At 39.6% G+C, this 24,121-nt stretch overlaps 2 protein-coding genes across 16 annotated transcripts in view; one reads left to right on the top strand and one right to left on the bottom strand.

Annotated features, from left to right (window-relative positions):
• The window catches only part of slf1 (SMC5/6 complex localization factor 1), a 28,521-nt gene extending 27,596 nt beyond the window's left edge, over positions 1–925 (top strand). For 5 of the 6 annotated variants that reach the window (XM_077522791.1, XM_077522790.1, XM_077522788.1 and 2 more), the window contains exon 18: positions 158–925. In XM_077522791.1, coding sequence (XP_077378917.1) covers positions 158–627 — 470 coding nt within the window. In that variant the 3' untranslated portion in view covers positions 628–925. The remainder of the gene's footprint in view (positions 1–157) is intronic. The other variant, XM_077522793.1, reaches the window with a different exon arrangement.
• A 942-nt stretch (positions 926–1,867) lies between these two features.
• The window catches only part of mctp1a (multiple C2 domains, transmembrane 1a), a 107,097-nt gene continuing 84,843 nt past the window's right edge, over positions 1,868–24,121 (bottom strand). For 3 of the 10 annotated variants that reach the window (XM_077521373.1, XM_077521374.1, XM_077521376.1), the window contains 5 exons: positions 23,702–23,800; positions 14,237–14,346; positions 13,865–13,974; positions 12,293–12,390; positions 1,868–4,018 (listed from right to left, as the gene is read on the bottom strand). In XM_077521373.1, the coding sequence (XP_077377499.1) occupies positions 3,947–4,018; positions 12,293–12,390; positions 13,865–13,974; positions 14,237–14,346; positions 23,702–23,800 (489 nt within the window). In that variant the 3' untranslated portion in view covers positions 1,868–3,946. Of the gene's footprint in view, positions 4,019–12,292; positions 12,391–13,864; positions 14,147–14,236; positions 14,347–20,265; positions 20,441–23,701; positions 23,801–24,121 lie in introns of those variants that run through there. The other 7 variants (XM_077521375.1, XM_077521377.1, XM_077521378.1 and 4 more) reach the window with 5 other exon arrangements.

Here is a 24,121-nt window from a genome sequence, read left to right as displayed (position 1 = left end):
GTACATTAGACTAACACAAACACACTGTTTCCTTCATCACAATCTTCAAATGTTTTTTTAGCTCCAGATTTTCTGTTATTTATTTAGCATAAAATGTCTCTCTAGACAGTAAAGGTTGCCGAGCCCTGCCCTAATCAATTCTGATGATCTCCTCTAGGATCCGATCTCCTCCGGCAGACAGATGAAAACATGTTGGACCTCGTCGGCGATGCGAGTCAGAGGGCGGAGCTTCTCCACAGTGCGCAAGTGGGCGACTCTGCGCAGGTGTTGAACCATGCCGCCCTGGAGGCGGGGTCCTGTATGCTAACACACCTCATCGTGTGCTACCAGCAAGAGAGGAGACCGGCTGCCTGCATGCATCCCGACGACGTTGGCCGCACGCTGGCACGTGCCCTGGAGGCGCACTCCTTCCAAAGAGTGACGCTGGGATGGACGGACCAGCGAGCGGTAAGCCTTGCGGCCGACATGGAGATTCTGCTGGAGATGGCCAGGGGGAAACATTTGGGGCAAATGTGTGAGACGGTGAAGGCGTGCAAAGGAGGGAATACGGTGTTCCTCTTGCAGTTGCTGGAGTCTCTGCAGTCTGAAGGAGAAACCCTTCTGGCTGAAGAAACCCCATTCGAGTGAAAAGCTCATTTTAGGGCATAGCGGGCAAGATGCCTTGAGGTGTACGTTTGCACGCGATTTTGTTCTCTCATTTTTGAGACTTTGTTTTTGCACGTTTTGTACTCTTGTTATGGAAAAAAACTGACACTTATATTTGGAAACTGTAATACTGTAGTACAAAGTGTTTTTTGTTTTGTTCTCAAAAATATTTTTGCACTGTTTAAAAAATATTTGTTTTCCTTGTTACACCTCAAGCTACTTTTGCAATTTTGCACATTCTGTTTGGAAACTTCAAATAAAAAAAATTAAAAAATGGTTATCCTGATTGTGTGTACAAAAACTAAACAAACTATTTCTATAGTTCAATTAAGGATGGGCGAGTATGAGCTGATACCCAGCCTTTTTTTTTTCAGGAATCAGTTATGGTGTGGCAGCCAATTGGTGTTTTATGACTAGGAATTAGCAATTAAAAGAGTGAAAAAAACTCATTTTATTCAGTTTAAAAAAAAAAAAAAAAATGCTAAATTGGGATATACCAGTATAGGTCGTCCTTTAAAATTGTCTTTTTGTGTGTGTGTGTGGGTGGGTGGGGGGTTGGGGGGTGATGTAGCAAATGTACTAGTAGTATCTGCATTTGATAGGGATATTAAAATTGCCACAATGTCTGCGTTGTCACGTTCACAATATTTAAATGCAACACGTGTAAAAAAAAAAAAAAAAAAAGGCAGGTTGATTTGCATTTGTGCAGTTCTAGCACCCTCTGGTGGATAGTTTTTTTAAATTTAATTTTCAGAAGGCATGTTTTGCCCCTTCTATGTTTCAAATCTACGCTAATTGTCAGATGAACGGCAACGTAATATGCCTGTGAAGCAAGTCGGTATGTGTCGGAACTCAATGTGTGCGTGCATTAACAACATAACAAAACATAACATAACATTGCTGTAATATACAAAAGAACAATGTTTTTTTAGTATGTGTGATTTTTATTAACAATATTGTGACCTTTTTTAAATATCGCCAACCTACCCACACTATTGTGATAATTATCGTATTGTGAGCTTCATATCGTGATATCGTATTGTGATGTTGGGATAGCGTTACACCCATATTTGGTCCCTTTTTTTTTTTTTTTTTTTTTAAATATACTTTTTAGGCTGATTCCAATTTTCCTGAGACTGAAACCTACTTTATACTGAAAAAGAACACACTGGCTTAATGCAGCCTAGTAAAGATAAAAACAAATTTATTCTCATGTTTTTTTTCTTCATCAACATACATCGGATGCATTTCATTACCGCGAGACAAGAAGTGAGCCAGCCCACATGAGCTCCTGCAGTTTTTTTTTTTTTTGTTTTTTCTTTTTTTTTTTTTCCTGTGGTCACATGATGTCATAGGTTGAACACATGACGCTGATGTCACAGGCAGGCACAAACATTGCAGGCAGACACACAAAAGAAGACATCTTAGAAAATGAGGCAGGCATACACGTACTTTACAGCATCAATAGCAGACCATCAACAAGCATACGGTATAAAATACAACCATCGTTTTCGAAGGACTAAGCTATGTACACGTCAATTTAAAAAATAAATAGTTTCAATTTAATTTAAGTGGGTGCAAATAAGTATTTTTTCCATCTTTACAGTCTGATGATACATTCATTAATAGCAGGGGTGTCCAAGAATTATCTTCCGAGGGCTGCATACAGAAACATGGAAGGGCCACCTTCACATTCACCTGCTTTATTCACTGGGGTGTATAAGAATAGATTTATTTATGTTTTACAGTTTCTGTGGTATGTGGTCACAAAGTGAAACATGAGAATGTTGTCGGGGTATGGGGAGTACAAGGCAAGCAAAGAATAACATGGGTCAAATGTGAATTTGGGTTTAAGACACAGTTTAGCCACCGGGTTGAAGTTTGGACACCCCTGATTTATAGCTTTTAAATGCAAATGACATTGAACACTTTGGTTTTCTTGCAAATATACAAAAACTGCCATAAACAAAATACAGAAATGAGTAAGCACAGTTTTGGAACAGATGTACAAAGACAGGAAGTGACCTGGCTCACAATCTCTCCTTTACTAATTCAACCAAATGGTGTCATAGAATCGTGCACTATTCTGCCTTGCATCAGAATCAGTGTAATGTGGAAAAATTTTGGAACTGGAACAAACCTGCTTGAGAACCACTAAATAAAAAAAAAAAAAAAGAAAAAAGAAAAAGAAAGGACAACTAGTGATGCTAATCTGCTTGCTAACTGCTTTTACTAGGCTCATTTGAGCAAGTTCACTCGAAGTCGTGAATTTATCAAAGTAGACACCTGGCATTGACATAAAATGGCTGCTTCAAAACAAAATGGCTGACTTCCTGCTCAGTTTCACGCACTCGCTACTGTTTTTTTTTTTTTTTTTTTTTAGAACCCCTAAAACAGATTTTTCTTTATCACAATTATAACTACCGAGTTATTTAGTTAGTCGAGTTATTATTTATGTAATAAAAGAACTAAGTTTAGTGTGTATATTGCCTTCCTCTTAAAATGATTGCTTGTCTTTTTTTCTTTTGCAAAAATTATTGTTTTGGCTAAATCATCTCATGATGTAAATAGGTAATTTTTTTTGTTTCCTGAAAAAAACAACTTAATGATTATTTTCAAAAGGCGTCTATGTAAATTTGTTTAACTAATATTTTTGTTATAAGCTATTTCACCAGTTTGATCAATTGAATTCAAATTGTCCCTTCTATCAATCAAGAGGTGTGTCCCAATACTTTCTTCCACTTGTCTGATTTTCACTTCAAACATCCTCCATGAGTCACAAACTCGCGTTGATCACCGATAAAAAACACAACCACCGTCCGCAGAATTTAGCGGGTGGGCGGGACAACGATGTGAGCAGAAAACTGGACTTGCAGCGAGGAGGAAGAGGACGGACAAAGAGGCAGAGTGCGATATTCCCACTGAAGCGCAACATGGGACATCCCAGTGTGCGAAAACTGATTGATGATGAAATTGATTGATGAGCTCCATCAAATATTGAGAGCCAGGACCCTCAGTAATCTGTGAGAAATAATAAATAAATACACCCCGAAACATTTGACAAATTGCTGCATTTAAAAATATTCAGTTTGTGTAGAAAAACAACATGGCTGCCATTAATTGTGGCATCAGTGTGGAGAGGAAGACAACACAAGTTATCTCTGGGTGGCATTTCGACAATGCAAAAAGCTTAACAAGGGTGAGGAAAGGGGGGTTCTAGCCGGCCCACGTTGGGTTCCGACCGCCTCCCTCTTGCTCCTCGTCAGAGTCCAGCACACAGGAAGTGGACAAGGGAAGACTTCTACCCGGGGTTGTTTTTCTTCCTTTTATTTGGACTGGGATTGGGATCCAGTTTCAGCTCTCGGTACTGCACCTGTTAAAACACAAAGACGTGCGCACGTCACCCGGTCAGGTGGAGCGAGCGGAGGATGCTTGGCTAGCACACGAAAGCCTCCCGAGGCTCTCTGACTCCAGCTGTGTGGAACAGTGGCCTCAAGGAAGGGATTACACACTGATTACAACACACGCACGCATACTCAGGCCCCGGAATATACATAAACACATGCTTCCACAGATGTGAAACGGTGGCCTAAGGGAAGCGATCGCACAATCAAATAGAGGACAGGGCAAGGGGCTCATGGGAAAGCCTGCAAGAGACAACAGACTGATCATGAAGAGGAAAGAGAGAGAGTACAAAAACATGTTGGAAGCCTTTGAATGTCTCTTTGGATTATTTTTGTTTTTTTACCTTTGCTACTAAACTCATGCTGACTAATTTCAATTACACTGAACTGTATGATAAATAGTGTAAAAATAAATAAATAAATAGATTATTGAAATAGTCTTTCGGCATTTTTTTTTCAATAGCATTTTTCAAAAACCTTTAAATTTATACAAACATTTAAACACTCAAACCTCTTAAGAATAGTGATGTACAATAAAGCTTCATGAAGCACTTGTGATATATATATATATTTTTATATCTTTCTTTAGATGGCACTGCAGTGGAAATTTAATCAATTTCCATTTCACTAGCCTTTATCTTTAAATCAAGAGCACCAGCTCGACTCGACGAATAAAAATAAAATATTACACATGCTTCATGAAGCTTGATTTTCCCCATCATAATAAGATTAGGAACTAAGAATGTAAAATTTAAGATATTTAGAAAGTTTGGGGAATTATTTACTGTAGATTACATTTTCTGATGACCATCGGGGGTCCCTGTACTTTTTGTTAGAATTTCAAACAATGTTTCAATGTCTGCTGTCCAAGATTCTAAACTATTGTCTAAGATTAAAAATAAATAAATAAACAAATAAATAAAGACATTTAAAAAAAGAATAGGATTGGAGTATGTTTATTATTATTATTATTATTATTATTATTATTATTATTATTATTATTATCCTTCCATCCATTTTCTTGACCGCTTATTCCTCACAAAGGTCACGGGGGGTGCTGGAGCCTATCTCAGCTGGCTTTGGGCAGTAGGCAGGGTACACCTGGACTGGTTGCCAGCTAATTACAGTATTATTATTATTATTATTTGATTTTATTTGTTTAAATATTGATGTTAATATTCTGCCTTGTAGTGAAAGTGAATAGCAGCTCCAAATATCATTTATCGGCCAGTACTGGTACAAACATTGTAAAAGTGTGTAATGCCTCTGTGTATTCACAGTAAACAAATCCTAAACTAACAAACGTATCATTTAACAATAAACACCAATAATCATGCCAAAAGATGTACATTATAAAAACAACCAACAGCCGTCACTTTCTGTTGGCTTAAAAAGCAGGATCGTTTTCGCCAAAAATGTGCTGAAATGCTGTGCAGCACTTCCGGTTTTGTTCCTCTTCTTTGAAATTTGCGCTGTCTCAAACTAAATAAATGTGCTGCCATATAGTGGTTGAAAGTGGAATTACAGTGCACCCAACGTACACCGCGGAAGTGTAGATAGAGTAAACCGTACATTTGATTTATTTATTTATTTTTTAAATTTTAACAGCAGGACTGCGAACCTGGAACCTGGGCTTACTAATAATAAATATTTATACTATTTTAATAATAATTAATTAGAAGTAAATAATTATACTATATGTTGCGAAACACATCTTCTTTACCTACATTTACAGATTAGTTTTAGCACATTTGACAAATTAAAGGTAAAAATGTCAAAACATTCCTCGCAGCCATTTTTTTTTTTTCTTCAAGCTGTTCTCGGAGACAAAAAGTTTGGACATCTCCGTCTTAAAATGACGGACATCTCGTCAGTAGCTCACACTTCCCCGCACAAGCTCATGGACGCACACATGACAATCGGCAGATGAGTGATCAGAGCTCGCCGCCGAGCGAACAAGCACATCAGCGGAGGCAGTCTGCGGGATTCCTGTGAGGCGGATGTACTTGTCGGCTACTCCGCCTGTCTGACTGACTGACGTCCTCTCTGATTTCTCCGCACCGACAACAAGTTGGCGTCAGTATGTTGGCTGTGTTCTATATCTCGTGCTGGACAAGCGAGCGTACTCGCTGCTGAGTGATGGATGAGCAAGCCTTCATCTCCTTCGACTGCTTGGGGGGGAGTTTTATCTCTATCGTGTGTGTACGTCTTAGAATGAAGACGGTCACAAATCAATGTTATGCATCGCATGTATCGTACGCAATGAGAGTGGCGAGAACCTGCTACATCCAGGCAGCTATATGGTTCACATCTCAAAGCTCTGCAGTGTCTATGAAAGGTACACTTGATATAGAAACTGATGAAGAAGAGAGAGCAGAAAAACAAGAGCGGCTTGATGGACAGAAAGATAGTAGGAGGAAGGGCAGACGAAGGAAAATGGATGGTTGGGGGGGGGAGGGGAAACAATGAGAGCAAAGAATAGAAGAGTGGGTGAGACGGACAGAGATATGTGGACACCCGGCTGATGACAGATACTGTTCTCATGTGGGTGTGGATCCTTTTATAGCGCTGCCAACTCAAGCAGACAACGGGGCAAAAACCCAGGGGGCTGAGTGCAGTTTATATGACCCGGTCTGTGTGTGTGTGGTGGCAGTTCTGTTGTTGGCCTCCAACAATCCTGGCACACTGCCGGTGCGGACAGCCATCAGTGACATAGCCATCAACTGATGTTTCCAAATGTCTTATTTTGATAATAATATCTTCTTTCAACAAGGACTACAGAAATCACTGAAAAATTACTGTTGATATGATGAAATCAAAGGATTTGGACAATTTTAAATAAAAAAATAAAAACAAAAAACAAAAAAAACGATTACTCGATTATTAAAATAGTTGTCGATTAATTTCATAATCGATTACTTGTCGATTATTCGATTAATTTTGACAGCTCTACATGATGTACGTCGAGAGAACCTAAATGGTCACACCTGCTGCCTATTCACACCTGAGACTTTGTAAAAACAACTACCTGTGCTCAATTTGGACAATTTCACTTAGGGGTGTACTCACTTTTGTTGCGCGAGGTTTAGCTATTAATGGCTGTATTTTGAATTATTTTGGGGGAACCATACATTTACATCATTATATAAAGTGTACACTGACTACTTTTCATTGCGCCAAAGTGTCATGTCCTCAGTGTACAGACCTTTCAAATAAAACTTTGGTCTGTGCAGTACACAGTGATAAAACGTAAAACCACCCAGTGATTGAATTAACACCTTTTGTGCTCTATAGAGGACATTCAGAGCTTTCCAATGATACCGAATGTGTAGGGGTGGGGCTTTGCTACCTTTGATTGCATGATAAAAGAAAATGGCTTCCCTCAGTGCATGCGGCAACCAGTCCAGGGTGGATGGATGGATGGATGGATGGATGGATGGATGGATGGAAAAGTAAATGTATAACACTTTTTTTTAACACTGCTTCAGTTTTTAGCCACAGAAGCAGATGACATTAAGTCCAGTATGATTGTAAAAGACAGTAAATATATTTACTGTATAGACTGTGTTTGTATGATACGACATGGCTTGATACTTTTCTGAAGTGCAACATAATAACAAAAATCCTAATCAATTCCACCCATCGCAAAAAAAGTTTCTCTAATAGTATACATCTAATTTCCACATATTTGTTAACACACTTTGGGAAAGATACAAAAGTAGGACAGCTATTGTACAGCATTGCAGACTTTTAGCGGTCCCATTATACGGCCAAACGCCTACAACAGCAGAAAAGAAAAAAAAAAAAAAAAGGGAAAGTGGCAATTTAAATCTGCAAGCTGACATTCCTGTCCAAACACAAAAACTTTGCGTGCGCACACAAACAAAGAAAAGTTTCCTTGTCGGTGAAAAAGAAGCGAAGGGGACTGACAAAAACAAAAAGGTGAGCGGGGGAGAGAAAAAAAACAAAACATAACAATATCTCAATCAAACAATCTTTTTCTTCTGTGTGAAGAGCTGCCAAGCCGGGAAAGAAAAGATATGCGTCACAGGTTCAATTCCACCTCACAGGTGACAGGCCTGCCTGACGTGATACCCTTGGCTCCCCGCTCGCCTCACCTACAACAACATACACGGCAAAAAAAAAAAAAAAAAAAGAAATCACGCCGACAACAAGCGCTAGTTAAAGTACAAAACCGAAGAAACGGCAGCGGAGGCGAGGAGAAAGTGGGGCGTTAGCAAAACAAAAGCAAATGGCAATTGGGTGAAAGTCAAATGCGGCGAGCACACGAGCAATTTGGTAGCGTTAAGAGGGAAGCTTGAAGGGAACACAGACGAGAAAAGAGACGATTGGTAAAGACCCGGCAGTGCTCAAAGGCTGCTCCACCCTCGCAAATCTCCCAAATTGTTGACAGTACAAGTGCAAAACAAGCTTTCAAGCGCGCCGGGCTGAAGGGGCGCCGTGTACTGCGCCGCGCTTAACGGTGTTAGCGGCAAAGCGCCCCGCAACCTGCCGCTCTCTCTCACATTGAACCTTTGTAAGGGGTTTGATGATGCCAATGGAGGCACACAAGGCAAAAGTGAAAAAAGGAAATGCAGTCATAAAAACTTAAATGAAAGAAGAAAAATTAAGTGGCGCTGGAAATCACATTTGAATGATTATTCTTATTTATTTATTTATTTTACTTTTATTACGATTGTGATTTAATAGGCGGCCATTTTTATTTATTTCTAGGTCCTCTTCCACATGTATTTTCTAACAAACAATAAATTTGCCTGTATTAAAAATGTTTTGGTCTTACGGGTTTGAACTTATTTTCATCAGGAAAAAAAAATCTGTTTTCATTTTGCAGCAGTTAGCATTAGAATATAGCTAAGTTCATCATTATTCACAAATCTGCTCAGAACTGTGGGGAACTCAAGCTTGTTTTAACATGGCCCTGGTTGATCTTGTATACTCTGCTGCCACCTGATGTCCGTTTTTGTAATAATTGCCATTGCTTCAACCATTCTCTGCAGTAGAGAGGCTGCATCAAAGCCTCCCGTATGCTCTAGCATAAAAAAACAACAACAACAACACCAACAAAAAACGTATAAATACGTCTTTGAGACACTTAAAACACTTAAAATAGAACATATTTATATGTTTTTGGGAGCAAATTAGTTAAAGATGGTATATTTACATACTTCAATTAAGAATTGTTCACTATGACAACTTCACAAAATTCTATCAAACAAATGTGACCTAAACATAATTAAGAAAGTCAGATCACAACAATAATGCAAGTTTACCACTTCAACTTCTCAAGTCTTACACAATATTTAATCTTTATGTAAAATGGAATTATCCAATTCAGATAAAAAAAAATAAAATAAAAAACTTTTTCAAGGGGCTTCAAGCCTATTGTTGGGGCAAAACCCAATTGGCACTTTTCAGAAGACGCCAAAAACAGCATTTGTTCAACCATTGTTCAATTTAACCTTTGTTCAATTTGTAAAAATAACACCCACACATGTGGACCGACCAATAACTAATAGTATCGATTTCTGAAATAACTAATATTGACGACAGGGATATTCGTGGAAAAAATACACCAAAACCATTCATCTATCAGCAGTTTAAAACCCTGATTGAACCACCTCTAACAAGAAAGTCTAGTCGCCGACCAAAATGAAGCCATTTTTTTCATAATTGCAACCTTTGTAATGTCAGAATTGAATTCTATTTCTTTGTGATGTCGATTTGAATCTGATGAATTTTTCAGCCCTTAGAGCGCAGAACACCAAGGGCTGCACAGTCAGTCTAAGATGACACCAAAGACAGCCTAAGGGCTCTCGATAAATGGCTCCAAGCAGACTCAAGTGTGAATAGTTTGAACATGTGAAGATTGTAGGATTCACCACTCTGCCTTCAAAAAACAAACATGTCAAGGTGACACAAGCTGGGGGGGGGAAGCACGGAATAAAAGTTTTGAGTCATCACAACAGAAGGAGACTAATTGCACCCACACCAGTTAAAAAAAAAAAAAAAAGTTTTAAGTTGTCAAATAAGGACAATGCAAAGGTGAACGAGACCCCAAGTGGATGCGTGCAATAGCATCTGGCCACACGTCATCCTTTAACTATCCTGCCTTTGACCCGTTTATACACGCAGAGGGTTTAATCCCGTCCATAAACGTTGTCTAAAAATATTAACCTAACTCCCTGCTGTTCATTAGGCGCTAAATTGGAACCCGCGCTTATTTTTGTACTGGGGCCTGATCGAGCGCCTTTACACCAATCATAAGTGGCCACTTGGCATGCTAATTGCATTGGCCCCACTTACGCACTCCCCAGCTCGCATGGCTAATGGTGTCGTAAAACATAATATTGCGCTGACACCTCCCAAACGTCAGGTAGAGACGACTTCGCCCCATAAAGGTGCTCGGTTTGGTCACGTTTGAGAGGACATGAACTCCCTGATCATGTCCGTAAAGATGGCATATGCTCGTACCGTGTCCAAATCAATTGACTTTTCTCTGATAGAAGCGGCGGCCCTAAAATGTACGCATAGCGAGCTAAGTCAGTCTTTTAAAATGCTACCCACAGAGAAACTTTAGGAAAAGGTGGTAAAAATGTCAGCCTGTCTGTTGCAGCCTCTACGCACCGCTTGAAATCTTGACTTATACGAGACTAGGTGGCTTGTGTCAGTCATTTTACATTACGTTTGTACGTTTAAGGGGAAGTCAAGTCAAAACAATTCCTTTACAATACGTTGTATACAGCCCCGATAGTCCAAACACGGCATTCTGATTAATATTGTGTTTGTGGAATATGGATTAAGCAGTAAAATTCACCCGTCATCTCAGGGAGCTGCCATTTTGTCATTTGCTGTTAACGGAAAATGACATCACAGTTGCTGAGGGTTCAGGAAACGACCAATCACAGCACAGCTTCAGAAAACAGATGAGCCATGATTGGTTGTTATCGGAGCCCTGAGCCACTATGACGTAATTTTGTGTTGACAAGCAAGTGGAAAAATGGCCGCACCCTGCAACTATGACGTAATTTTCAGTCGGCAGCAAGTGGCAAAATGGCCGCCCCCTGAGATGGATAAAAACGTGTGGATTTTGCCGCTTAACTTAAAGTCCACAAAGGCAAAATTAACCTAGTTAAACTAGTTTGGCTGCATATAACATATGATTGTAACTATTTTTGCAGGTTTTAATATCAAGATGTTTTCATAAGAATGCAATAACAAAACATGCTTTTACTTGATTTGATGGTGCATTTCACTGCATCCAAATAAATAAACTCAAAACACTGTGACAGTAGCGCTGAAATGATCACAACTGACACAACTGCAACCGCATGTGCGCCACACCGTACCAGAATGCCCTACAAACCCCAAAGCCCCCATCCAGCAGGCCCTCATTAGGGTCCTTGTAAAGGCCTTGTACCTGCTGGGCTTGTGCCCCTTTACATCCCTCTCCCTTTAGGCCCCAGGTGTGTCAGGTGGTTGCACTTCACCAGAGGGGACAGCTCGGGCTAATTTAATGTGACGGCTACCTGCCTCGTGCAAATAACTACAACAGCTCCCCCTTACAAAAAAAAAAAAAAAATGTACACAAGCACTGTAAAGCTGCACAAGGGTCGAGTTGGTGAAAGCACAGGGGGTCTTGTGGAGGCGTATGACCTTGTAAAGATGAAAGACAGCAAGCCATCAAAGGGGAAGTTTGGCCGCGCTGATGTGGCAAGGGGATTGGTCATATCAGGCCCGAGGTCACAAAATGTGTGTTTTGTGTACGCGGGTGTTGCACGGGGCACAGCGGGGGACTCAGCGGATACGACGTATTTCGTTGGTGCTGGATAACACCAACGTTTTCACAAGCTGCTGCTTAATTGCACTTTAAACTGCATTTTCTTATGGGCGGTGCAGCGTGTTAGCCTATGTTTTCCTGAAAGCACATTTTTGGTGTTTTTTTAGTGACAAGGAAATCTGATCTCGAAGTTAACGTGGCGGTAAAACCACATGGAGCTGTTGATTTATACTTTAGAGGCCAAATGGCTAAAAAAGCTAACAAATCACAACTCGCTAGGGTGCTTTGTGAGTGTTACCACAGAACCAATCAGATTTGTTATGCTCTGGACACTGAACTCACTTAACCTTACTTTACATTACATTACATCTACAAAAAAAAAAAAAAATGCAATCTGCTATTAAAAAGAGAAATAAAAGAAGGTAAAGATGAGAGTTGTACCCACCACTTGGACATCAGAGGGCACTCGAGACAAAAAGTCCAAGATCTCGTTGTTGTCAATGGTGTAAGGGTCTCGCAGCTTCTTGGTGAATTTATTCACTCCTGTATCGCCATAAGGAAACAAGAAGTGAACAGTTAGAAAACACCACACGCAAAGTCACAACATTAGGTACCACTGGACCATTGATTTTAATGGGAAGCAAAACCAGAGGTGGATCAAAAGGTGGATCAATTAAAAAAAATGGATTGCTTTGCTAATGTAAAAAAACAAAAATGTTTGTCATGTGTTTTTAATAAGAAAAATAGCATTATACTATGGTACTTTATTTATTGAGGTCAATAATATGTGTTTTTATTAACAGTTTCTGCTCCTTCTGGTGTCCGTGCATTGGCCAAATGGGGACAGTATAATATGGACTTAATTAGGAATGTTCAATACCACTTTTTTTTTTTTTCTCAGACTACCATTATTCACTATTTGATTACTTCTGATTAAGGATGTACGGGCAATATCGTGATATTGTGTTATTAACACTGCCACAATGTTATCGTTGTCATGTTCACAATATTTAAAAGGAACACATCTGTTAAAAAAGTCAGGTTGATTTCCATGTGTGTAATTCTAGCACCCTCTAGTGTTTAGTTTATTAGTGCAATTTAATTTTCATTAGGGATGTTTTGGCCTTCTATGTTTAAAATCTATGCTAATTGTCAGATGAAGGGGAACCTAATTTGCTTGTGACGTGATCAATGTGTGCTTGCATTACCAAGTAAGTGCCTCAATATTGTTATTAGAGATTGTATGTGGTTTCTATGCATTGCTGTTATGCATAAAAGGACAATATTGTGCTTTTTTTTTTTAAAGTATGAGCTTTCTTTTTTTTTTTACCATATTGCGACCTTTTTTTAAATATCGCCAATGCCCCCACAATATCGTGATAATTATCGTATCGTAACTTTCATATCGTGATAATATCGTGATTTTTGGATATCGTTACATCCCTACTTCTGATACCGACTACTGATACCTCTCGAACTTTTTGATAGATGAAATTTCATTTTACACAATGAAAAAAATGGTCGATCAAGACTTTTCTTTCTGATGCAGATGATGGTCGGCCTACTGCTGAGGACCCCTGGGATTTTTGTGTAATTGCACATCCACTACAGTAGATGGCAGTGGTGCTCTCAATGTCAAAGAGTTGACAATGAGTGTTAGCACCTCTGCAGAGGTATACTTTAAACGATTTTATAAACAAATCCGACTATTTACAGTCATGCTGGAGAGTTGGGGGTGGGAATATGTTCAAAAAATAATTGAGAAGCACTGGCTTAAAGGGATAATATCAAGACACTGATGCTACTTATTAGCCTGCGGCATCTGTAATTATGTTAGCATTTTGCTAACAGAACTAAAAGCGGCTATGTGTTTGTTCAAAATACAAATTTTTGTTTTGTATTTTTGAAGAATTGTTCACGATTTGATGTCTCATGTCGCAAAAAAAAACTCTTCTCGTATCTCAAGGCACCACCGTAATGGTAAATGCACACGAACGCCACTTGTGATATAGCTTACCCCAGGCTAGCACAATATATCTTAGCGGGATGAAGTAAACAATGACGGTCGCCATTCCGAGCGCGACGATGGCCAGCCAGCTTAGGAAAGGCACGGTCCAATTGAAAGTGCTGCAAAGAGAGGGAAAAAGGGTCGTGAGAAAATATTGACAGAGGGCGCCGTCGGGGTGTTGAAGCAGTGTATGATTCAGGAGGACGGAGGATCATCTGCTTGTCATGCTGGCAGCGTTTCTAGCGAGTAAGTTCTAATCAGGCTGGCAAGGCAAAGTGGGGCAACCTGGCACTGCGGAAAAAACAAAAAAAACACTGGGACGTGTGGAGCGGAGCACAAAGCGCAGCGGGCCGGGCGCCGAGGAGCGGGCTTACGACTCACTTCTTTATCCTCTCGCCATAGGAGGCCACTTCATCCAGCGCATTCTGCACACTGATACACACGTCCTGAATGGCATAAAGCTTGTTCATGAAGCCCTTTCTCTCAGAGTCCTGCAAAGGCACAGATAGGGTTTGTGGGCAAGGGAGGAATACGCAGGCAGGGGTGCAACAGGAAGAGATGTAAGGGAGCAGGGAGCAAAGAGAAATGGAAAGGAGAGAGAGAGGCTGGGCAAAGGCATCTTTAGTGGGAACAATACATGTTAAATAGCGGCAAAGGCTTGCGCCGGGGAGCCAAATCGCCGGATATCCTGTTCCAATTGACTGTGCCCGTTCCAGGCGGTAATAGAGATATAAAGTCGGCAGAACAAATCAAAATGCTTTCCTCCGTACAAAAAGCTCACACAGACAATTTGAATATGTTAATAGAGCGGCAAACAGAAAGCCAAATGGAAACATCAATCTTTGAGGTGCTTTTTTTTTTTTTTTTCCCCCGCCTCCCTCTCAAGGCGCTGCCAAGATCAGGCTGAGCCCGATTGTGCGAGTGCCTGGCACGCTGTGATGATGTCACCAGCCGTGACATCATTATCACCGACGGCCATCAAAGGGGGCGGGCTTGTCTGCTTTTGACAGCCAAACAACTTCAGAATCTTACTGAGATAAAGTTTAGTAAGTCATGCGACCGTTAATAATACACCTGATTAATACAAACAAGTACAATATGGACACAATGAGGCGCTTGTTTGGTGTGCATGCTTCAGAACCTAACAAGGGGAATTAACAAGAGGTTGGCTACAACCATCAGAAACACAAGGCATGAGCCTGAAATGGGAGTCTTATCTTGAATTAAAAAAAAGAGAAAAAAAAGATAAAGAAACAAAAGAAAGAAAAAAATGTAAAAAATGAAAAAGAGAAAAAGTGGCTTTCATTGGTCAGCTTACCTGAAGTTTACAATGAAAATAGCGAATGACATTTCTTCATGAAAATCATATCCAAGAGTTTTCCTATTCACTTTTTGATTATTTAAACCCACGTCAGTAGCCATTTTGGTCGGTGTCGTATCAAGTCAGCTGTGTTCTCAGGTCTGTGAAAATACCAAAACTTGATCTAGACCACCCCTGCGCAGATTTAGACCATGACTCGTGCCGGAGTTGCACGGGCACGAGAATGGAGCTCAGAGTGATGAAGAAGTTCTTGCTTCTGGAAAAAAAAATCTCAAAATTTCAAGCATCTGCCTTGTCTAGCCCTCATTCCATACTTGAACATTTTTTATGCTTTGCAACAGACTTGTGGGCTGGGCTACTGTTAGGCAAAAATAATTAGGGTGAATTATTTTTTTATTGTTGAGTTTATTACTCAGTTTCTTTAAATTACTTTCATGGTTGCTGTCTTTTTTCCCATAGATCAATGATTGCATCTCTGTATCATCATAGTACTCCAGGCAAACTACCATAATAATATTGTATTGCAAGTTACCTTATTAGAGATGGATATTATTTAATTTCTGATTGCTGTAAAAAGAATATCGGTAAAAGATTCCATGAACTTCTAAGGACTTTGACACAACCGACACAGGGCCTCAGCACAGACTCAAAACAAGCTCCTGCCCTCTAATCTCCTTCTGCTCTCCATCTATGATCCGATAAAGTCAAAAATGAATTGTGGGGCAATTGTGGAGTCCGCATTGCTGCCACAGCAAAACCACCCAAGACAAATAGCTATAATTGCTCACAAAGCAAAGAGCTTATTTTTCTTTGCAAATACTTTCCGAGTCTCCCTTTATTTCTTCCTCGTCATCTGCTTTTCATTGCGCGCTCAAACAAATCTCAGAGCATCCAGTCTGTTGTGCTTTGCCCTGGCTGGGCCCATCCGAAGCAAGCCGGGACATTTTTACCTCGGAGGGACACGGGGGGAGAGGTGTGAGAGAGCGGGCGGGGTGGATATGATAGGTCAGAGGTCAGTGAAGTATAAACCACTGCCACATGCCCCTCGGACTGCGGTCTGACTCCCATTTCCTGTCTTCAAACAAGACTTGGTGAGGCGGGAGGTAGTAATAACACGGAGAGCCGCGGAGATCCCTGTTTTCCCAGCTTCCCTGCTCACTGCGCACATATGGAGACAGGCAACCTGTTCCTATAATGGAACCCAATACACACACGCAATCGCACACCCCACAGCTATTAGATAAGCTTGATTTGCACACCTGGTCTTGCTGAGTAACGCTATAAACATTATTACGTATACCTCAACACAAAGACAATAGTCTCCTCCTTTACTCAGTAAGTTTGTGTGTGGACTGTAATGTCCATTCTTAGTCGATATCAACGGAATTGATGCATGGCCCACTCAAAAACAGGCTAAAAAAATAATACAAGGTCCATCCACTGCCGACAACTGCCTGTTTTGTTTTTAAGTGGAAAGGTGCAGCCACACTGGACGGATGTGACAAATTCCAGCACCTGAGACGAGAGCGCGCAGCTTGAATCAATCCGACAGATAGTGTAATAAGCCCGCCTAACGAGTCAGCCATCGTGCATTTTAATGGACTGCAAGTGCAGGTTCGTGTGCAATGTGTTGTGGCGATATGTTATAGTAACTACCAGTTCAGTTGGGGAGCTACAGATTTGTGACTGCAGTCAAATAAAAGAACATTCAATCTTTGTTATTTTGTATATTGTAAGGAAGATAAGCTCAAGTATGATATGTATCCTTTACTATCAGTTCCTGGCTGGTATAGGCAGTATATAACAGTACAGTAGAGTACTGATGTACATGATAAAAGCAACTCTTAAGCTTTTTTTTTTTTTTTATACATCTAAACTGATAGATTCCAATTCAGAATGATATTCATAGCAAACAACCACTGATTGTAATACACTACTAGTATCAGGGGTTAAAATAAGTTCAACAGCAAAAAGAATACAGTACAAGTATTTGCAAGATTATAGGCTATGAATGAAAAAAAAAAAGTATTGTATAAAGTCTAAACAAAGTCCCCAATGTGGTGCCTGTTGACAATTGTGATTTCCCAGGAATGTTGTAGGAGTGAGCATTTGAAAATGTGCAACACTGGCAGGTGTTAATAGAAATAAATTGTTGTATACTGTATTGACATTTATCTGTTTCCTTTTTATGAATAAAATAGCCTCTTTTTTTTTGCTCCCCTAACGCTTTCAACAATAAAGATGTGAATTACAGGTAAAGTATTTGACAGTTTTACGGTAATTTGTCCTTTATTTAGTGTTTGTTCAACTTTACAATAGGGGCAAATATAGCCTTTTTTTTTTTTTTTTTTTTTTTTTTAACCTGTTTCTTTTGTGGGGGATGGGATGGTGTGGAACATTGTAATTGTTGTCTTATGTTGTAATGTGTTTATGTGTAAAAATAAAAAAAATACATAAATAAATAAATGGTAGTTTTTTTTATTTTTTATTTTTTTGCCCAATTTTGGACAATTTTAAAAGAGCTAATATTGGCCGATTAAATCGTCCGGGCACTAATACCATTACAGGATTTAAGATAATTTGAGCAAAATTGTTATTTCTGAAGTGTGTATTCAACTGCTTGCAGTACCCAAGAAGTAGCTCCCACCTTTATTATCACCCATTCTGTATTTGTTGTATCCATTCATCTCATCTTGATTACACATACGAGCTACAACTCAAAATCCAATACACGGTCTGAACCAATAGCCTGCCAATGTTGTTTGTTTGATTTAACACTATCAAAATGTATTAATTTCAAAGTATATTTGTTTGTACGCTGTGGCATATTGTGCAGTATTCTAGAACTGCACTCAGGCGTCTCATATTTTGATAGCTTCATTTAACAACATCACGTGACAGGCACATGATGTCCTTGGATTAATATCATATAATGTTGTGGCCACTGTGTGTATATAAAAGGCTGATGGGAAGTGCATTCGTAAACTGCACTAAGACAAACTGACATGATTTCCCATGGGCATCAAAAACTCCTTGACATCAATTAACTCTCATCGGGCAAGCGAGAGAAATATCCAGTGATCTTTTGGTGCGAGATTTGTGTCCAAGGTTTGCATCATATGTTTGAAAGCGTGACGTGAATTCCAAGCTATTACTTGAACACTGAGCCAAGTGCGCGGAGCAGGTTCACCGCGGGAGTGCTCTCATCAAGGCGGACAGGGGGAGGCAGTGCTTGTTAAAATGATGCGGATGCGTGAAGGCGTACAGTAACACAGAAACAGCTAAGTCAGGCGAACCACGTTGCACTTGGCGGTGACTTGCGGTAAACTCACTCAGTCAAACGCTTGATGAAATATTTACCTAAAGGAATGCCGTCATGTGCTTTCTCTTCCATCATCACGCATGCAAAGGAGGAAAACTTTGCAAAGACATTTTGTCCTTCCCTGACCTAAAGCCTAGAGCCAAACAAGAGCGGACACTCAATTACGATGGGACTCAAATAAATGCTGTCCCATATCTACGGCTGAAAGCACACGGCCATTTTGAGAGTTGCTTTAACCTAAAATCCCTTTGTGCTCTCTTACATCATCAATATGAGAAAGCGAAGAGCTCTCACATAACGTCACGTATCCCATTGACACGGCATGATTAGTCTGAACCCAACGTGACTGCTGTGCTAAAATTGCACCTGTTTCTCATTGTTTCTCCTCTCTCTCGCGGTGTAAAAATTGAAATGTCAAATGAAACGAGACAGAATGCTAATACGTGACTCCCACAGGGCAACTCAAGGCATCCTTGTTGATTTTGTAGAGAGAGCTGACATGATTTCTACTGCGGGAAAAATATGACTTTTTCTTCTTCTTTTTTTTTTTTTTTTTTAAACATGTTTGGTGAGTGAAGCTGAGGAATGAATCATTTTCAAATCCAGTCCAGGAATAATAATAATGTACCTACAGTAAGGTGTGGCATGATGTTTTAATTATTTCAAGGAATTATTCGCAGCAAGCAAAACTTTTCATCTGTGGCGATATAAAGGTCATTTACATTGTTCGACTTTTTCAACAGGAGTTACATAAACAAGATATATGAATACACATGTTCGGAATACTGATTCTCCCAAATGGTCTACTAACTTAAAAAATATCACACCTAGGCCAGGAAATGACAAGTCAAGAAAAAAGCCCTTCAATTGGAGTCAGCAGCTATCCCACCATTCAAGCTGGCACCTGGCCAGCCGTGCAAGGATGGGACAGATGTTTGTTTTTTTTTCCCCTAGGCTTTAATTTTTTTATTTTTTTACTTTTTTTATTTCTCCTATGCAAATACAAATTCAGGAGCTAATGCAGGAAAATACATTTCCATTTCCCTCCCTGTCTTTCTATGCACATTTTTATACAATACTTACAGTGTATGTAAAAGAGCCAAAGTCAAACTACAGAGTGAGGACAACCTGCTGGAGGTGGACCAGGCACAGGCAAGGTTCTACTCAAGTAATTAGTCTCTTCACCTCCTTACTGCCCACAGCCTGGATAAATATACACAGCAGTTACAAGTCGGGAGCCAAGGGAGAGTCAGAAAGAGTTGGGGACTTATTTACAGTCTGACCTCTCCTGAAGACAAAGTTTTTTTTTTTAGGGTTATGTCCTCACATACATAGGTGGATATTTTTAGAAGCAATTTCCCCTTCTCAACTCTCTGCACACTCCGGTGGCATTAAAAAAATAGATCAGGACACAAGACATGGCTGTCAAGTGCATGCCAAAGCAACAGGAGGTGCTATAACCTCGAATCATACAGCTGTTTGAATCACTTTGGGAAAAAGAACGAGAACAAGGAATTACAATTACAAAAGTAAGTTTGGTAAAATGTTCCGTCAATACAAATGAAAAGATTTGAAATGAGTTGTGTACGTGTGTCTCATCACCTCCAGCACTGCAAGCACTCCATCACTTTCAAGGTCAGCACACCAACACGCGCACGTAATGACATACACCCCACGACCTCCTTGCTTGTTCCGCTTTCTCACCTCCGTAGACCCGAACCCAGAGTGCAACTCACCTTGCCCGCCCCCCCCCCGACCCTGCCTCACCTCTGATCCCCTGCTACTGTGGTCTCCTTTGCCTGTCCTTCCCCGCATGCAGCCTGGCTGAGTGTGATGGATGGGACAACATTACTCTTGTCCTCTGCTGGCCTGGTTTTGCTGTTCCGCATCATCTTTCTTTGTCCATCCATAACTGTGAAGCCATCATTAGGTCTCTGCAGGGCTTTATTAAAACATATAGAATGATTACATCAAAGTTTTTTTTTGTTTGTTTGTTTTTTTGCACTAGTGCTACGAAGTGTAGCAGTACTATAAAAGTAGAGTGACAACTGTCCAACAATTAGAGTACTTTTTTTTCAGTAACATTATTTTTAATAGACAAAAGTTCTGTTTATGCTTTCGTTTGCCCTTTCGCACTAGATCGGAAATTTTATTGCAGTCTGCTCAATAAAAAGAAAACTTTACATTGGGCATTTGTTTTTTTATATATATTGCGAATTTTGTAAAAATCTCGTCTCGTTCTCATGGACTCAAATTTGTGAAACATCTCGTCTTGTGGGACTTGGTTATATATAATAAAATAATACTAGACAATTTGGAAATATTTTCTTATTTCTGCAGTCCTCCATGAGAACGGGCCGATTTGTTTTGAACCAAACTCAAACTATTTTTTTAACTTAAATGATCATATTTGCCTATTTTCCTCACGTTACAGTCCAAACCCGTAACTGAATCATAATTAATTTATACTTGTGCGCTGCTAATTTGAAATAATGTCATGTTTTTACAAAAAGGGATTGGAATTTAAAACGTTTTTTTATGCCTAGTTTGTTGAATAATTGAAAAAATGAATCGACGTATTAATTGATTACTGAAATAATATTTAGTTTCAGCGCCCTATCTTCTGTTGCATAATATTGAATGTAATTAATAAAACAGAAAGGATTTGAAGATCCCAGTTTTGCCACTTTTTACTTGCACACTTTTACTGATGTTTTTTGTTTGTTTGTTTGTTTGTTTGTTTCTTGTTTGTTTGCCCACAGTATCAGTATCAGAATCAGGGTACTTTATAGATGTATTATGTCTGCGTTAGATGTTTTTCTTTATTATGACAACATGTCATAAAATAAATGTTGTTGTTATTGAAATTATGATAGTTGATTACCTTGTCGAAAACTAATGAAAAATGTATTCTGTTAGGTACATCTGAAAATCCAGAAGAGATTTGTTGCTTTCCTTACATTCAGTTGAAAAAGAAAAAGAAAAGTGAAATTAATAGTCATCGCTATTGTAAGTCTCATGTGGCTGATTTTGTTTTTCTTCGATGAAAAAACCCTAAAACATGTTTTTTTTTCGTTTTGTTTGTTTTTTATTTATTATTATTATTATTATTTTTATTTCGTTGGGCAAAACAATAAAAAATAAATAAAGCAGAGTAAAAGTGCACTGGTGTGAAGTGAAGGGATCATATCTTCAAAAAAGTAAATAAAATATGCATCTTCTGTGCTCATTACTGATTTATGAATCTTGTTAAAAGAAAAGGTGGCGGCTGCCTGCTAACATGTCTGACTTTAAAATCCAGACGACACTGCTGTCAAGTGTTGTGCTCCACATTCTGTCCAATGAGAGGAGGCTGGGAATGAACGCGCGCCAGCGTCAACATCCTATTCGGTGACGGTACTCTCCAGAAGTTACTTTGGGTGCATGAGAGCACACAGGAACTCCTCACCTACAGTGCAGCGAATGCCTTTTCTAGCGCTTTGATGCATAGATCATCAGTGAAAAAGTGCAGTTGGTTCAGCCACTCTTCTATGTGCTTCAGAACAATAACAGTCGTGGAGTAAAATATCGCAGCATAAGATATAACGAGCATTGGGATTTTCTGTGCAATGTGGAATATTGTTGTTTCTCTGGCAACTATTTAAGAAAAATTGCTTACAAGCACGCTTAAATCACCCAAATGCCTCGGCACCTGTCTACATGTGCTTCGGGTACTAAGGGAGTATAAGCCTGTGGAAGTTTAGCTTGTAGGTTCTTAATTAACTTTTGGCCACCTGTACTCATTTGTGAGACATTTTCTTAAAAATGACACAGCCGTTTTCCACTTCAGCATAATACCGCTGGAAAACTGAAACCCATACCCCAATGAAAGCTTTGAGGTAGTTGCTTTTTCAAGAAAAGACTAAATGCAACAAGAACATTAGCATCACAAGTAGCATCATTGCTAAGGCACAGGAACAGAACAAGCTAACAGCAAAACATTAGCATCAAAAGTAGCATCATTGCTAAGGCACAGGAACAGAACAAGCTAACAGCAAAACATTAGCATCAAAAGTAGCATCATTGCTAGGGCAGAGCAACAGGGGAAGCTAACAGCATACAGTATGTGTAACTAGGAGTAGTTTCTACCATCCATATAATATTTGCACCGCAACCATGTACTACTACTTCTCGCACCTGATTTCCCTAATAGAAGAACACAAATAGTAAGTAGTGTGGGTTGAACCAACATTTAAAGCTTGACATTGACTCAATGCTAGTTTTGTGTCCTCCAGTGGGCCAATTTATAGTCAGAGGTATCAAATCCTGGCCCAGAAAGTAAAAACCCTGCCACAGTTTGGCTTTAAGAGAAATAAGTGCAGCGTTTAAAGGATCCCACTAATTACAACAACTGGGAAATAATGTCTTGGTGTTGGTTGGTGTGGTCTTGCCTACAACACTAGATATAATCAATAAATGAACTTCATCTTGATTTTCATCACATTATAGTCAACTATAAATGTTGAGTTCAACCCCTAGTTAGTCAAGTCATGTTAAGCAGATATTATGCAGTGAAAGAGAGGCATAGGTTCGACTGTTCATTTTGTTCAGTTCAGTATATATATATATATATATATATATATATATATATATATATATAAATATATATATATATATATATATATATATATATATATATATATATATATATTTTTTTTTTTTTTTTTTTTTTTTTTGGGCATGCATGTCAGATTAGGCTTGACCAGACTGACGTGAATCAATAAGTGGTGCGCTGTGTCCTCTTCAAAGGCAGAAATTACAGCTGGTAGCTTGAGTTACTCCCAAAGTCACCCTTAAATAAATCCCACTGGCAGAGCATAGTTAACACACTGTCACACTTCAATCTACAGCTGTCACCTTGCAGTACTACAGGGAAGCAATATAAAAAGACAGGAGCAGACTGCCATGCTAGAGGCCCCATTAGTACCCTCCATCAGCCGAAAGAACAGGCAAGAGTGGAGACCCCAAAGTGGGACTTGGTTAAGTGCAGAACGTGCAAGTGGGTGGGTCGTCAACCGTGACGCGGACAGGGGACAGGTACATAGAACCCGACAAGACAGGAAGGCAGGCTTAAAGGAAGCGACGGTGAACCCAAGACGACAGTGACACACATTATCAGGAATCAGTAGCGGACAGTGGAGTAACCACACGCATGCCCACTTACCACCATTGCTAGTATCCACTCAAAGTGCCAGGAAGCCAACATATCCTCAAGGATATGGTTTTTATCACGGCTGCCATCGCCGGCCTCTGGTTTAGGGTCCTTGTGGATAGATTACAGTCAGATTTCTCTTTTCTACAGTACTCAAAGAAGTGAGAGTGTAAAGTTATGGTTGTAGGTTTGACAACTGTTGTATAATAGAGCAAGGTTAGTTTCATTGCTTTTACTGCAAATACTGGACTTGGGGAATTCAGGATCAAGTGCCTTTGATGTCCTCATTAGAAGCATTTAGTCATCATGAAAATAGCAGATCAGTGAAAATCTGAGGTATTATTAAAGTGGCTAAACATTTTCACACGTACCAGTGCAACGGTAAGTCTCTTAAAATGTTTCTTTTATTTTAAACTAATTGACTACATTACT

Source organism: Festucalex cinctus, chromosome 5 (assembly GCF_051991245.1).
Source record: "Festucalex cinctus isolate MCC-2025b chromosome 5, RoL_Fcin_1.0, whole genome shotgun sequence".
Taxonomy (NCBI): domain Eukaryota; kingdom Metazoa; phylum Chordata; class Actinopteri; order Syngnathiformes; family Syngnathidae; genus Festucalex; species Festucalex cinctus.
This window is presented reverse-complemented; position numbering and strand designations above follow the sequence as displayed.